The 15,693-nt window shown below is 41.2% G+C and overlaps 1 protein-coding gene across 1 annotated transcript in view; it reads right to left on the bottom strand.

The window, feature by feature from the left end:
- The window catches only part of taok1b (TAO kinase 1b), a 121,064-nt gene that overhangs the window by 36,315 nt on the left and 69,056 nt on the right, over nt 1-15,693 (bottom strand). Inside the window, exons 4-10 of the mRNA XM_060936399.1 lie at nt 13,534-13,635; nt 13,387-13,432; nt 10,684-10,780; nt 8,733-8,846; nt 8,557-8,648; nt 8,377-8,470; nt 4,064-4,145 (exon numbers count right to left, since the gene is read on the bottom strand). Of these exons, the coding sequence (XP_060792382.1) occupies nt 4,064-4,145; nt 8,377-8,470; nt 8,557-8,648; nt 8,733-8,846; nt 10,684-10,780; nt 13,387-13,432; nt 13,534-13,635 (627 nt within the window). The remainder of the gene's footprint in view (nt 1-4,063; nt 4,146-8,376; nt 8,471-8,556; nt 8,649-8,732; nt 8,847-10,683; nt 10,781-13,386; nt 13,433-13,533; nt 13,636-15,693) is intronic.

Raw genomic sequence — 15,693 nt, 5'->3', positions numbered from 1 at the left:
GACCAAAGTTGAACTTTTTGGCCTAAATGCAAAGCGCTATGTGTGGCGGAAAACTAACGCTGCTCATCACCCTGCACACACCATCCCCACTGTGAAACATGGTGGTGGCAGCATCATGCTATGGGGATGCTTTTCTTCAGCAGGGACAGGGAAGCTGGTCAGAGTTGATGGGAAGATGGATGGAGCTAAATACAGGGCAATCCTGGAAGAAAACCTGTTGGAGGCTGCAAAAGACTTGAGGCTGGGAAGGAGATTCACCTTCCAGCAAGACAATGACCCTAAACATACAGCCAGAGCTACAATGGAATGGTTTAGATCAAAGAATATTCATGTGTTAGAATGACCCAGTCAAAGTCCAGACCTAAATCCCATTGAGCATCTGTGGCAAGACTTGAAAATTGCTGTTCACAGACACTCTCCATCCAATCTGGCTGAGCTTGAGCTATTTTGCAAAGAAGAATGGGCAAAAATTTCAGTGTCTAGATGTGCAAAGCTGGTAGAGACATACCACAAAAGACTTGCAGCTGTAATTGCAGCAAAAGGTGGCTCTACAAAGTATTGACGCAGGGGGGCTGAATACTAATGCACATCACATTTTTCAGATTTTTATTTGTTTAAAATTTTGAAGACCATTTATCATTTTCGTTTCACTTCACAATTACGTGCTACTCTGTGTTGGTCTATCACATAAAATCTCAATAAAAAACTTTTAAGTTCGTGGTTGTAAGGTGGAAAAATGTGAAAAAGTTCAAGGGGTATGAATACTTTTTCAAGGCACTGTACATTAATGATAAACATGTCAAAAATATCAAATTTAATTCCCCTAGTTAATGAGAATTTTCAGGAGTGCATTTAGAAAATGCAGTGATTTTCCTGCTACACAGTTCATTACTTTGAAAAAAAATATCAGACAGTTTACCTTACTCAGCAAAATCCCAAAACAGTTCTGTTAAAAAGTAAAGGTCTGTTAGAGTTTCTAAAGCTTTCAGGTTTCAATGTTGGGGACACTGAGCCTCGTTTATCAATCTTTTAGTAGAGTTGTGCGTTTGCAGAAGCAAAAGTGAACTAAAAATTTCCAATTCATATTTATGCAAGTTGAAGCCAATTGTTTACATTAGTTCGTATTGTCTGTAAATTTAAATACACCAATGAATACCAAATTTCTCATATAAATCAGGGGCGTAGCTAGGATTTTTCAGGGTGTGTGTGTGTGTGTGTGTCACACACTGACTGGCAGCCTGAGTGCATTATGTAACAAAAAATAAATTACCATTGCTAGTTTTAGGCAGCTTAGAAACCGGCTCTTCCATTATCGCTGTTTCTTCCACGTTTTCTTGATGATGTGTTCTAGAAACGGCACTAAAACTTAGCTTCGAAGCCACAAAATGCAACTTTGATGGAAAAAAATATATAATAAATTGCTGACCTCTCTTCACGTTGAAAGAAGGAAGAAAGTTTTGCTTGTTTTGACATGGCGAATTATTAACACGAGAAAATACTCGTAATTCGCAACTAAAAAGACTGCAGCTACACTGGCAGCTTGAACACGCTTTCTAGTGCGATTATGTTGCGCTTGTGCAAAACGGTGTCAGTCCTGCGCGCCTTAGCACGTGCACCTGAAGGCGCGCCTTGGCGCGCACGCCTAACGAGCTCTGGCACGCGCGCCGTTAACAAAGAGCACCTGTCTTTAATCAATGAACTGTATTTGGACTATTTAAGGACCGCGCCCATGCAAGGACGATGCGAAGTATTACGCCGCGTCTAGGAACGCGAAAAATCTGAAAAATAAATTTCTCCATTTGGAAAACCGGAGATTTTCAAGAGTTTTGTTAAATATCCGGATTTCCGGGTAAATCCGGAAGACTTTCATCTATATATATCCCAATACTTTGTTTTAACTCTAGCAAGATCAGAATTCTCGGCATGTGGTGTTTTGAACTGTAATCAAATCTTCCAAATACCATGAAAAAAGTTCCTTGTGTTTTCGTTTCTGTGTCACATACAGAGAAAATGAATGATATTTCCTGATTACTTCACTAAGTTGCCTATAGCTTTTTATGTAATTGACTCTTTTTGTATGAGATAACGGGGGCCTACGGACACTACAGGTGGGCTACAGACACTACAGGTGGGCTACGGACACTACAAGTGAGTTCATTGTCCTGCATTTTGTAATTCAGCAAGACATTCCAAGTTCCATACAGGCAAACTGTGTTACTAAAGACCCTTCATAGTTCTTGTACTGAGCTCATTGTGTCTCTCAGCATTGTGTACATAGATTTCTGTCATTTTGACATACCATTTTGAATCATACCTCAGTAGTATTAGGAAGTTATATTGTGGACATGTTTGGGTTTTTTTTTTCCCATCTGGATACTTTGTAGATGAGAAATTCATTATAAACTAGATATTCAATGCAAATTTGACACCATGAACGTGATCAATTTGACAGAAAAGATCTCAATAGTAAATCTGTTACGTGTCCGCCTCTCGATCGGAAGATCGCGAGTTCTATTCACGGTTGGGTCATACCAAAGACCATCGTAAAAATGGTACCTACTGCTGTCTGGTAAGGCACGCTGCAGTACAGGTGTGAGCGAGGAGTCAAATTCTCGTGGTTACCAGAGGACTAGCCTCCCATTCTAACCCTTCTCACCACAGCTTTATTTTATTTTATTTCTTTTTCTATTTTTTTTTTTTTCTGTTTGTGTAGTTTGATGTTTGAGTGTTTTGTCCGCCGGTTGTGGTGTAGCTCCGGACCCAGTTTTGGGCGTCGGTTCCCTCCAGGCCTTGGTTCGCTGTGGGCGATGCCTGCACTCCCAGCTGTGGACTGTAGTGAGCTCGTTGCTCATTTTACATCATGGTTGTCCAGCGCTCTGTGCTTTAACGCTTGGCGTGATGTTCTGAGCGATGTTGTTCGGTGGTGTCGCGGCGGCTGTGCAGGCGGTTTGGGACACACCAGCGCTCTGCGTAGCGGAGCTTCTCTGCTCGCTGTGTGGATCCACGGCGTGGCGTTCGAGTGATGTTGCTGACGGCGTCACGGCGGCGGTGCTGGAGATGTGGGACTTGTTTTCGTGCGCCTTTTGGTGGGACTGTGGCTGCTACACTACGGGAATTACATCCTGACCCCTACCTGGTGGACTTTTTACTTATTTATTATTATCTTTTTATTTATTTATTTTCTTTCCTTGTCTATAATTGTAAAGCGTCCTTGGTTTTTTTAAAACCGCTATACACATTTAACTTATTATTATAACCCTAGCTATGTAATAGGCGAGAGGCCGAGGGCTATTGAAACGGAGATCAGTGCCACCCTATGCGCCACATGGCGTGGAAAGGACTTTGATTTGATTTGAAATCTGTCACGCTGCAGACGTTTCATGCATGGTCCAACAAGATGTACATTTTGCAACAAAATGGTGTACTTCAGCCTGAAAGATGAAGAAATATAATACAGTGCATCCAATAAGTTTAACTCATATTATATTACAATACAGAAGATGTACGACTTCCCTCATTGAAAAAATCAGACCAAAAAAAAAAAAAATCCATGAAATTGTAGCAATTTTGACCCACGTTCATTGCCGTCAAATTTTTATTAACGCAGATATCAAGGTGCGGTTTGCGAAATCTGACAGTCCTTGCGGTACTTTATCTGAAAACACTCAAAGACGACAGTTATTCTGTTTCTATAATTCTGAAATGTGTGCATAACATTGTCAAACATGAAATGGCTCAGTGATTAGTGATTTTCTGCTGATTGTTATTAGGACGGGGTATTGATCTAAAATGTTGTACATCATTTGGGGATCGAATTTTACATTCCCTGGTGTATTTTATGCCGTAAACATGTACCGGGGCCCCTTTGTTGAGTTCTGTATTGTATTGAAAATGAAAAAAAAAAAAAGAATTCTTGCATCCGAAGTCGTAGAAGATTCATTATGAAAAGTAAATAATGAAATCGCTCGTGACTAACTCGCTCATTTACCACAGAATCAAGTTTGTGCTTTTAGTCGAGCAATGTTACAGCAAATGTGTTTCAAATTCTGGTAGTAGTGGTCACCTGGAGCAGGTCCTCGGATTGTGGTCTGTCTTGGGGAATTTTCTGAAGACAAGAGTCAACAAAATTTCTAAAGTATTCAGTCCTAGGAAACAGAAAACAAAGCATCCACGCTGTAATTGTTTGTCTCATTCAGCTTTGTTCATCAAGATCAACTATGAGCTACTGCTCACTTGCGTATCCCCCCCCCCCCCCCCCCCCCCCCGCTCTGGCTTATATCACACCGCAAGCAATCGAAGGAACAGGACACTTAGACTACGTTCAGACTGCACCCTGAAACGACCCATATCCGATTTTTTTGCCCATATGCGACCTGTATCCGATTTGTTATTGACGATCTGAACGACACAGATCCGATTTTTTTCACATGCGACCCAGGCCGCTTGGATATGTGGTCCTAATTCCGATGCATATCCGTTATTTTCACATGCGACTGCAGTCTGACCGGACAGGTCGCATTCATGCGACCTACACGTCATTAACAAGAGACAAACGTCACTATTCTGCGTTGGCTAATCCCGCCTCTTTGGTGGAAAACAACAACAATGGCGGACGACAACTCGGCAGGCGGCCATGGAGATATTTTAAGTTCGTTTCTTAAGACAAGGATTTTTAAGATGTTACCTTGTTGACAGTTTCGGCGAGAATCTTCCGCCTTCTTCAAAACAGTCACCAGATGTCGAGTGGTGACGTGCCTTATCAGCTGATGTTACGCTACGGAGGCGTGAACGTCCCGCCCAATTTGACAGGTAGTTCACGCCTCCTGCTGTCAGGTCGCTCCCCCAGGACGGCGCTCCAGGTGTGCGACAGCGCGTACGCTCCCTCATCCCGGTTCATCATCCTCTGCACCCGCTTGTGTATCTCCACTGCCTCTAAAATCCAACGCTGGTATCTATTTTCTTCAGCGCGAATGACTCTGGCCTCTTCCCAATTCATTATATGATTATGTCGTTTGCAGTGGTCTGATATGGCTGATTTTAAGTTTTCTTGGTTTGCTTTTTCTTTTTCGGATCTTGTGAGTCTTTTTGTTGTTTCTTTTTCACATTCTATTTGGTGTTCTTTCCTACGAGTATGGAAGCATCTGCCCGTTTCACCAATATAGACTTTATTACATGAACGGCAAGGGATTTCATAGATGACGTTGCATTTATTGTCCAGTTTTATTTTGTCTTTGGGGTGAACTAGCAGGTGTCGGAGGTTCTTGTATGATTTGACCAGGGTGTTGATGCGGTATTTCCTCATGGATCGTTGGATGCGTTCTGTAACTCCTTTTATGTATGGTAGTGTGACAAAGCCCCGGTTTGTTTTTTCTTGCCATGGCCATGGAGATGCTGCAGAAACCTCCGAGGGCACCCAATGGAGGGACTGTGAGGTGCTTGAATTACTTAACATTTGGGGGGATAAAGCTATGCAGGCGAAATTGGAGGGGTCATACCGAAATCGCGCTGTTTTTGAAACAATAGCGAAAGCACTGGCCGAGCACGGGTACACGAGGTCCTGGCTTCAGTGCCAGCGAAAGGTGAAGAGCCTTCGTGCTAAATATAAAGAAGCTAAGGATGCCAACAAAAGAAGCGGCCGGCGTCGTGTGACATGTCCACGTTACGACCTTACGTATTACGTAGATGTGCTTATTACGTGTCAATTTGCGCATGCGGGACACTTTTGGGTCGTTTTCCGTTCATATTGGAGATCGCATACAAGTCTCATATAATTGGTAATGTGAACGGCCTAACAAAAAAATCGGATTTCACAACAAATCGGATATGGGTCGTTTCAGGTTGCAGTCTGAACGTAGTGTTATTATGAATGTTCACATCAACAAATAATTAATCCTGAAACAATTAAGTAAAGAGCAGTGTCTCTCCCCAGGGATTTCAAAGAGCATCCTGGTAAACTCATTTTCAAATAGCATTTTGCTTCTTGAAACAGCATCAAAATCCACCTTATATGTTTCGTAAATACATTCAGTCAGTAAACAGGAAGTTGATGTGGGACAGACCTGAAAACGGTATTGCTGGGTTTCAGTCACGTAACTTTTCTTAGTGGTTTTACCGGAAGTGAAATAGCTGGTGGTCTGAACGGCTGCCGTAGTGCAAACATCTAGCGATAACTTACGCTAGAAGTAATCCAGAAGCCACGGCTGGCTTTAGATATATTCAGAAGATTGCTATGTGCAATGGAATTGACGCCTACAGTCTGGGAAAGAAGGATGTGTCATACGATCTCGAAAACTACCCTTCAGTCGAGTTCCCCGACATCTCGAACTATCTGCCGTTGCAGACGTCCTTCTACACCGCAAAACAGATGAAAGCGTGGAAGAGTATGGAGGCTTGCGACTTTTTTTGTATGTGGCTGGGTAAAGGACCTCGCTATCAAGTCGCTCCCGAATGAATCCTGTATTGTTTTAGCCCGTGTAAGTATGTTGAAGCGTTTCGTTTGCGTCTTTACAACGAAGTGCTGCAAGTTGAAGTGTAAACAAACAACAGTTGGCTTGATTCTCACTTGTGTTGGCTCTTATCGCTCAGCTAAATCATTCACAAAGATCATCAGAAACCCCTTTAAATCAAAATCAAGTCAAGTTTATTTGTATCGCGCTTTTAACAATAAACATTGTCGCAAAGCAGCTTTACAGAATTTGAACGACTTAAAACATGAGCTAATTTTATCCCTAATCTATCCCCAATGAGCAAGCCTGTGGCGACGGTGGCAAGGAAAAACTCCCACAGACGACATGAGGAAGAAACCTCGAGAGGAACCAGACTCAAAAGGGAACCCATCCTCATTTGGGCAACAACAGACAGCCTGACTATAATATTAACAGTAAAGACCTTTAAAGACCTGGATCTTAGTTAAACAAGACGGAGAAGTGAGCACGGCGCGTTGTAACTGTACGGCTGGGGAAGAATTTTGTCGCGACCTTCATGCGTATGGACTTTGTAAGGAGTGAGGAGTAAACAAAGAAACAGCTGGGGACTTTAGCGCTTCGTGACTTTAAAAAAAAAAAAAAGTACCGTAAAGTAACGACACATAGCAAGAAAAGTGCTTGGAAAACACTAAGGACGTACACTACCGTTCAAAAGTTTGGGGTCACTTTGAAATGTCCTTATTTTTGAAAGAAAAGCACTGTTCTTTTCAATGAAGATCACTTTAAACTAATCAGAAATCCACTCTATACATCGCTAATGTGCTAAATGACTATTCTAGCTGCAAGTGTCTGGTTTTTGGTGCAATATCTCCATAGGTGTATAGAGGCCCATTTCCAGCAACTCTCACTCCAGTGTTCTAATGGTACAATGTGTTTGCTCATTGCCTCAGAAGGCTAATGGATGATTAGAAAACCCTTGTACAATCATGTTAGCACAGCTGAAAACAGTTGAGCTCTTTAGAGAAGCTATAAAACTGACCTTCCTTTGAGCACATTGAGTTTCTGGAGCATCACATTTGTGGGGTCGATTAAATGCTCAAAATGGCCGGAAAAATGTCTCGACTACATTTTCTATTCATTTTACAACTTATGGTGGGAAATAAAAGTGTGACTTTTCATGGAAAACACTAAATTGTCTGGGTGACCCCAAACTTTTGAACGGTAGTGTAGCTGAGAGGGAAATACAAACCTTTGACCGAGTGATCGCTGCAAACTCCAGCGTGCTTTGACTCGGCTCCCTTCGATTTCACTGAGGTTCAAAAGCCACCTTTCTCAACGTCTTTTTGTGAAATCCTGTGTTCGTTCACTCTTTTTTATTAGTTCACGAGGAACCCTGAAGAAACTTATCAGTTTCACAGTTTGATCGATTCGAACAACCTAAAACAACGCAAGCGTAAGGCGTTTTTCATGCGAGCAACGCACCTTCTCCGTACAAACGCTTTGTCAACTGAGCTTTGGCAGACCACCGGGTAAAGTCCTGAATAACTAATGAGGCAGATGTGACGTCACGTGAAACCCAGCAGTACACGGTATAGAACCCCAAGCTGAAGCTCGGTACCAAATATCAAGCAGTTGTGATTTGTAGAAACTGAGAAAAATGTTATGAAAATTTTGTAAATCCATTCAGTCGGTAAACAGGAAGTCAATGTGCGACAGACCTGAAAACGATATAGAACCCCAAGCTGAAGTTTGGTACCAAGTGGCTATGATTTGTAGTTGCTAAGAAAAAGGGTGTTTCGGATGGACGGAGATACGGACGAACGGAGATGAACCAGTATACGCCCCTTTTTCGGAGCGGGGTATAATAAATAAAAAGCTTGGGCTGTCCGTGAACTGCTGGTGCATCATCAGTGCCAAGAGCTACTCCTGTTCATGTGTATTGGAAACTCACCATTCACTAGACTGCAGTGTTGGGCTCTCATTCTGCGCTATATGGTATAAGGCACTCATTGCATTCATATTGAACAGAGGAGGCTTCCTCTCAGCTGGAAGAGACGAAGATCAAGGAATCAAGGATTTCACTCTAAACGCACTAATACACTGTGTGAAATTTACCTCAGAGCCATCTTACCTAATTCTATACAGGTGATACCAAGAGACCAGACATCTACTTTTCCATCATACTGGCCCTCATCCATAGCCAGGATCACCTCTGGAGCCATCCTGAAAGGATCGAAGAGGAGCCAGACAAGATATTAGAAATCGTGCATTCAAATGGTGATAATATAATCACACAGACACACTCACCAATACGGCGTCCCCACAAAGGAGTTGGCTGGAGAAGCGATGGAGGCAGAACCGAAGTCTGCCAGTTTGACCTGGCCAGGTTCAGTCAGCAGGATGTTCCCAGCTTTGATATCCCTGAGAAGTGCAAGACGATAGTATAAGGGATCATGTTTAGTGAGAAGTTATACAACAACATGGATGCAGACAGAGACGTGTGTGTGTGTGTGGGGGGGGGGGGGGGTTAGGGGCGTGACACAGTTCCATTATCTGTGTCTGTATGGGTTTAGTGCTCAAAAAGTTTACAGCTTTATCTGCATTCTGGTTTAAACAGGAAGTGGGTGTGGTCTCGATTGGAAGGCATGATGTGAACCACTCTGCCCGTGGAAACACTGAAAAACTAAATTGTAATAAAAACAAATAGCAATCTGTAGAACATTACTGAGTAAATGAGCAACAACAAAAGGTCTCTGAATTGTTATTTATAGTCGACAAGAATAGTTACTTAATATCAGAGTTCAGTTTTATGATATTTCTTATGATTTTATTATTATTATTATTATTATTCCAGATTTTGGGGTTTGTTGCAATCCAAAGATCAGGGAAATTTCCTGAACTTTTACTTTTAATAAAAATCTATGACCCAGGCTCGTCTCCGACAGCGCTGCTGCGAGTCACACTGGGGTCCTGTAAGCGGCATTTAATTATAACTCCTGTATAATTTTCTGTGAAGATTTTATTTTAATAATGATGCAGAACGTTCATTTAAGAACAAAGAAAATTGTAGTATGAATTTTTTGTTTTCTTTCATCCAGAGGGATTCCAGTCCTGATGCACCTCTAATCTCAACTAGATGCACTGTGAACCTTCTGGGTAAACTGTCTTTTAAAGAAAGAAAGAAAGAAAGAAAGAAAGAAAGAAAGAAAGAAAGAAAGAAAGAAAGAAATGACAAAAAGAAAAAGAAATGACAAAAAAAAGAAAGACTTGACAAAGAAAGAAAATAAGGAAAAGGAAGGAAGAAATGAGAGAAAGAAAGGGTAAGAAAAGAAGGAAGGAATACTTGACAGAAAGAGAGGAAAAGGAAGGAAAAAATGACAAAGAAAAAGAGAAAGATAAGAAAAGAAGGAAGACTTGACGTAGAAAGGAAAAGAAAGAAATGACAAAAAGAAAGAAAAGGAAGGAAAAATGACAAAGAAAGAAAGAAAGAAATAAGAAAAGAAGAAAGACTTGACAAAGAAAGAAAATAAGGAAAAGGAAGGAAGAAATGAGAGAAAGAAAGGGTAAGAAAAGAAGGAAGGAAGACTTGACATAGAAAGAGAGGAAAAGGAAGGAAAAAATGACAAAGAAAAAGAGAAAGATAAAAAAAGAAGGAAGACTTGACATAGAAAGAAATGACATAGAAAGAAAAAGAAATAAGAAAAGAAGGAAGACTTGACATAGAAAGAAAGGAAAAGAAATGACAAAAAGAAAGAAGGAAAAGGAAGGAAAAATGACAAAGAAAAAACAAAGAAAGAAATAAGAAAAGAAGGAAGACTTGACATAGAAAGAAAAAGAAATAAGAAGGAAGACTTGACAAAGAAAGAAAGGAAAAGAAAGAAATGGCAAAAGAAAAAGGGCATAGAAAGAAAAAGAGAGAGAAAGAAAGAAAGAATAAGGAAAAGAAAGGAAGAAATGACAAGGAAATAAGAAAAGAAGGAAGACTTGAAAGAAAGAAAGAAAGAAAGAAAGAAAGAAAGAAAGAAAGAAAGAAAGAAAGAGAAAAAATTTACAGAAAGAAACAGAGGAAAAGGAAGGAAGAATTGACATCGAAAGAAAGAAAGAGAAAGAAATGAGAAAAGAAGGAAGGAAGAAAAAGAAAGAAAGAAAACTAATCCTACACCTACTATCTGTATTTGAATGAAGTTAGAATGCATTCTGTGTCCAATCCCAATAAGACAGACATTCATGTTGGGTTCCATCCCTAATGTTCACCTACCTGTGAATCATGTTGTGAGAGTGAAGGTAGGCGAGCCCCTGCAAAGCACCATGGGTAATAGCTGCAATCTCGATTTCCTGAAGGGGCTTTTTGTGAACTGTAAAATACAAACGGAAAAAGAAAAGTGAATCTAATAACTAAATGGGAAATTTAATGACGTCTATTAGAAGACTAGTACAATGAAACATATTAAAGCAATTATTGGACAAGGCTGAACAGAATATTGTGATTTGTTTGGGGCGAGCAAGCAATTATTTATTTCCTGATGCTGAAGGCAGAGGTAAATAATTGCTTGCGAGACACGAACAAATCACAATATTTTGTGAAAGCGGAGTTCAATAATTATCATTTTAAAAAAATACCGATTTATAAAAGTTCACACAACAAGTTAAATGATGACAAAGAATTGGAGCCGTGGTGACAGAAGTGTGACGTCACTGCGCATGAACAGACCGTTATTTGTAGACAGTTACAGTGGGGCAAAAAAGTATTTAGTCAGCCACCAATTGTGCAAGTTCTCCCACTTAAAAAGATGAGAGAGGCCTGTAATTTTCATCATAGGTACACTTCAACTATGAGAGACAGATTGGGGGGAAAGAATCCAGGAAATCACATTGTAGGATTTTTAATGAATTAATTGGTAAATTCCTCGGTAAAATAAGTATTTGGTCATCTACAAACAAGCAAGATTTCTGGCTCTCACAGACCTGTAACAACTTCTTTAAGAGGCTCCTCTGTCCTCCACTCGTTACCTGTATTAATGGCACCTGTTTGAACTCGTTATCAGTATAAAAGACACCTGTCCACAACCTCTAACAGTCACACTCCAAACTCCACTATGGCCAAGACCAAAGAGCTGTCAAAGGACACCAGAAACAAAATTGTAGACCTGCACCAGGCTGGGAAGACTGAATCTGCAATAGGTAAGCAGCTTGGTGTGAAGAAATCAACTGTGGGAGCAATTATTAGAAAATGGAAGACGTACAAGACCACTGATAATCTCCCTCGATCTGGGGCTCCACGCAAGATCTCACCCCGTGGGGTCAAAATGATCACAAGAACGGTGAGCAAAAATCCCAGAACCATATGGGGGGACCTAGTGAATGACCTGCAGAGAGCTGGGACCAAAGTAACAAAGGCTACCATCAGTAACACACTACACCGCCAGGGACTCAAATCCTGCAGTGCCAGACGAGTCCCCCTGCTTAAGCCAGTACATGTCCAGGCCCGTCTGAAGTTTGCTAGAGAGCATTTGGATGATCCAGAAGAGGATTGGGAGAATGTCATATGGTCAGATGAAACCAAAATAGAACTTCTTGGTAAAAACTCAACTTGTCGTGTTTGGAGGAGAAAGAATGCTGAGTTGCATCCAAAGAACACCATACCTACTGTGAAGCATGGGGGTGGAAACATCATGCTTTGGGGCTGTTTTTCTGCAAAGGGACCAGGACGACTGATCCGTGTAAAGGAAAGAATGAATGGGGCCATGTATCGTGAGATTTTGAGTGAAAACCTCCTTCCATCAGCAAGGGCATTGAAGATGAAACGTGGCTGGGTCTTTGAGCATGACAATGATCCCAAACACACCGCCCGGGCAATGAAGGAGTGGCTTCGTAAGAAGCATTTCAAGGTCCTGGAGTGGCCTAGCCAGTCTCCAGATCTCAACCCCATAGAAAATCTTTGGAGGGAGTTGAAAGTCCGTGTTGCCCAGCGACAGCCCCAAAACATCACTGCTCTAGAGGAGATCTGCATGGAGGAATGGGCCAAAATACCAGCAACAGTGTGTGAAAACCTTGTGAAGACTCAGGGCCTCTGCATGCTCTTGCGACAAGGCTTTCGCAGATAGCTTTTCACAGACAGTTGTAATTTATCGTTGAGCGGGGAGTAATAGGCGTGCGCGATGTTATTCACCGCCACAACACAAGGGGGCGTGAAGTCGTGAAATCGCTAGGAGTAGTTGGTGGGTGTGGTTAGTAGAGTGTTTATCCTCCGGTTACTTATAATGACTAGAACTGGAGTCGTATAGATGTACGTACTTCCTCACTTCCTCGATCAACCGCGGAAGTGCGTGTACAGCGGATGTAGAGTGGACCAATCAGAGCCCTCTTGTCTGCGACGCTGTCTGCGAGGCTTCTGCGGTGGTCACAATTTTTGGGAGGTGCGCGCAGAGCGTCTGCGAAGGTGGGGGGGCTACGCAGACGCTATCTGCGACGCCATCTGCGAGGACTGGGTTGTCAGCATAAATTGGCCTTTACAGAAAACGTTTGACCTCTGTCATTGCCAGCAAAGGGTATATAACAAAGTATTGAGATGAACTTTGGTTATTGACCAAATACTTATTTTCCACCATAATTTGCAAATAAATTCTTTAAAAATCAGACAATGTGATTTTCTGGATTTTTTTTCCTCATTCTGTCTCTCATAGTTGAGGTATACCTACAGTATGATGAAAATTACAGGCCTCTCTCATCTTTTTAAGTGGGAGAACTTGCACAATTGGTGACTGACTAAATACTTTTTTGCCCCACTGTATTTGCAGTTCGCTCAGCCAAATCAATACAGCGTAAAAAATAATCTGAATGATAACTATATTTACTGTTACGGCTGTGAATAGAGCTCAGGGATATATTTTGAAAATATCATTCCTTGAGGATATGAGGAATTCTTCCAAATTGATTTTTCTGGTCAAATTTAGCAGCTTACCTTCAAGGAGGTCGGAAGCTGACCCCAAACAGTACTCCATCACAAGCTGAAGAAGAGATCGAGAATAAACCTATTTAGAGCTTAAGTCGAATGAACGAGGATGTCTCAGTGCTGAGAAGGAGATGGACGAAGACACAGAGCGCTTACCCATGCTGTGTGTTCCCGCAGGTAGCATCCTTTATACTCTATGCTGTTCGGGTGCTGTATTCTCTGGAGGAATTTGACTTCTTTAATAATATCCTGCCATTTCTGATATGGGACGGAAAACGGTAAAACCAGTTAACCATTTCATATTAATTCACTCTCCAGTTTACTGCTTATCTTAGGAAAAAGAAAGAAAGAAAAGAAAAGAAACCTGCTACCGATGAGCTATACGTGACCTCACCACTTCACTCAGACATTACACCAAAAACATGGCAGCACCAGCCTGACAGGGCTGGATAATACGAACAATGACACAATGATGTGAAATGCAGTTAATCAGAATTAAATTGTTAACATTAGGGCTGTCAAACGATTAAAAAATTTAATCGCGATTAATCTCAGAATTTCATATAGTTAATCGCGATTAATTGCATTTTTTTAATCTATGTAAATTAATAAGGTTTTTAAAGTGAAATGTTACAATTAAAATGGTGAACACATTTTATGCTAAAAGTACCGGTACTTGACAAGAGAAAATGGTAAGGGAGTTTATTCACTCACATACTAGGCAGTACTGAACATACAAAACACAAAATTGGATTTTGTGATGGATTAGGGAGCTGTAGTCTCAAATATAAAACATGTAGTCACATACTACTGTGTCTCAGTTCAGACATGTGTGACAAAAGAAAATAAAAATGAAATGAAACTTCAATTGTGCTCGAGTTGTATTCAGTCACAGCCTATAGGACTTCACAGTGCCGTGCAAACAAAAATAAATTGCAGTTGGACTTCAATAAAGACATTTAGTGTCCTATAACAGTGCTACAGCGTACTGAAATCTCACTTTACAGAAGTATTTTAGAACTGCAAAGTGCATACCAAAACCAACTCAATCACGCTCTTCTTTTGAAATGAAACTTTTGAAATGAAACTTCCCGTTTAACAGACCTTTCTCTATCACTCACACTTACTCTTATTGAAGCAGCGTGCGACAAGCCTCAACAGGAACTACGGGTGACTCGCAGGGCCAAATTAGAATTTGCGTTAACGGGGACGTCGTGGCTCAGGTGGATAAGGCGCCATACCATAAATCCGGGGACCCGGGTTCGATTTTGACCTGAGGTCATTTCCCGATCCCTCCCCGTCTTTCTCTCTGCCGCTCATTTCCTGTCTCTACGCTGTCCTATCCAATAAAGGTGAAAAAAGCCCCCCCCAAAAAAAATCTTTAAAAAAGAATTTGCATTAACGGCACTATTTTTTTTGAGATCGCATTAATGCGTTATTATCGCGTTAACTTTGACAGCCCTAGTTAACATATATCCGAGTGCAAATAAATACAGGAAATGTAACCCAGCACCCAACAACTGCCGTATCTTCTCTCAGCCAGGGCGTTCGAACAATATGGAGTACTTCCCGCGCCTAAATATCTCCTATTCCCCTCTGAAAACGAGTAATAAGGATAGAAATAGGAAGATGTTGTAATATATAGATCTAGACTATCCTGGTACTCAACCCAGAAGTGAATATAAAGGGTTTCGCTGTGCGCACTGACTGCCATTCGTAGCCACACATAAAACCATGTTCTAGGCACTGGTCACTAGATGGCGCTGTTGCGTGCCTCAATTCTGTTCCTGGCACTATACTGCAGGCTTTTGGGTGTGATTTTTGCCTGTCGGGTTGCAGGTCTGTAGTTGACAGCCGTATTGCTAATATTCTAATTTCAGCGGCTGTATTGTTCATTATTATAAATACAGGCCACTTTTTCCATGGAATAAAAGCGTATTCTATTCCCTTCTAGCGGGTTTATTGATGGCATGCAATATTATCATCGTATCGTATTATGCCACTCTCCTGAATGGAGAATGAGCATGCAATATTGTTATAATATTGTACGTTGTCAAGACAACACGACGTCACATGCGAAGATCCAATGACGAATCTTTTCTGCTGTGCATGCACAGTTTTTTCTTTGTCAGCCGGGAGAGAGAGAAGACGGGGTTAATTCAGTGTTTGGTTTAAGCACTAAATAAATAAACTGAAACTAAAGACATACTGAACACCCTAAAGGCTACCAAAACTTCATTATATTTTCTTCACGCATATTTACGAGAGAAAAACATACCAACGGACATCGAAAAACTGGAAAAGAGACGCGTCAGA

This window comes from Neoarius graeffei, chromosome 12 (genome assembly GCF_027579695.1).
Source record: "Neoarius graeffei isolate fNeoGra1 chromosome 12, fNeoGra1.pri, whole genome shotgun sequence".
NCBI classification, from domain to species: domain Eukaryota; kingdom Metazoa; phylum Chordata; class Actinopteri; order Siluriformes; family Ariidae; genus Neoarius; species Neoarius graeffei.
The sequence above is the reverse complement of the archived record's forward strand: the minus strand, read 5'-3'. Positions and strand labels throughout refer to the sequence as shown.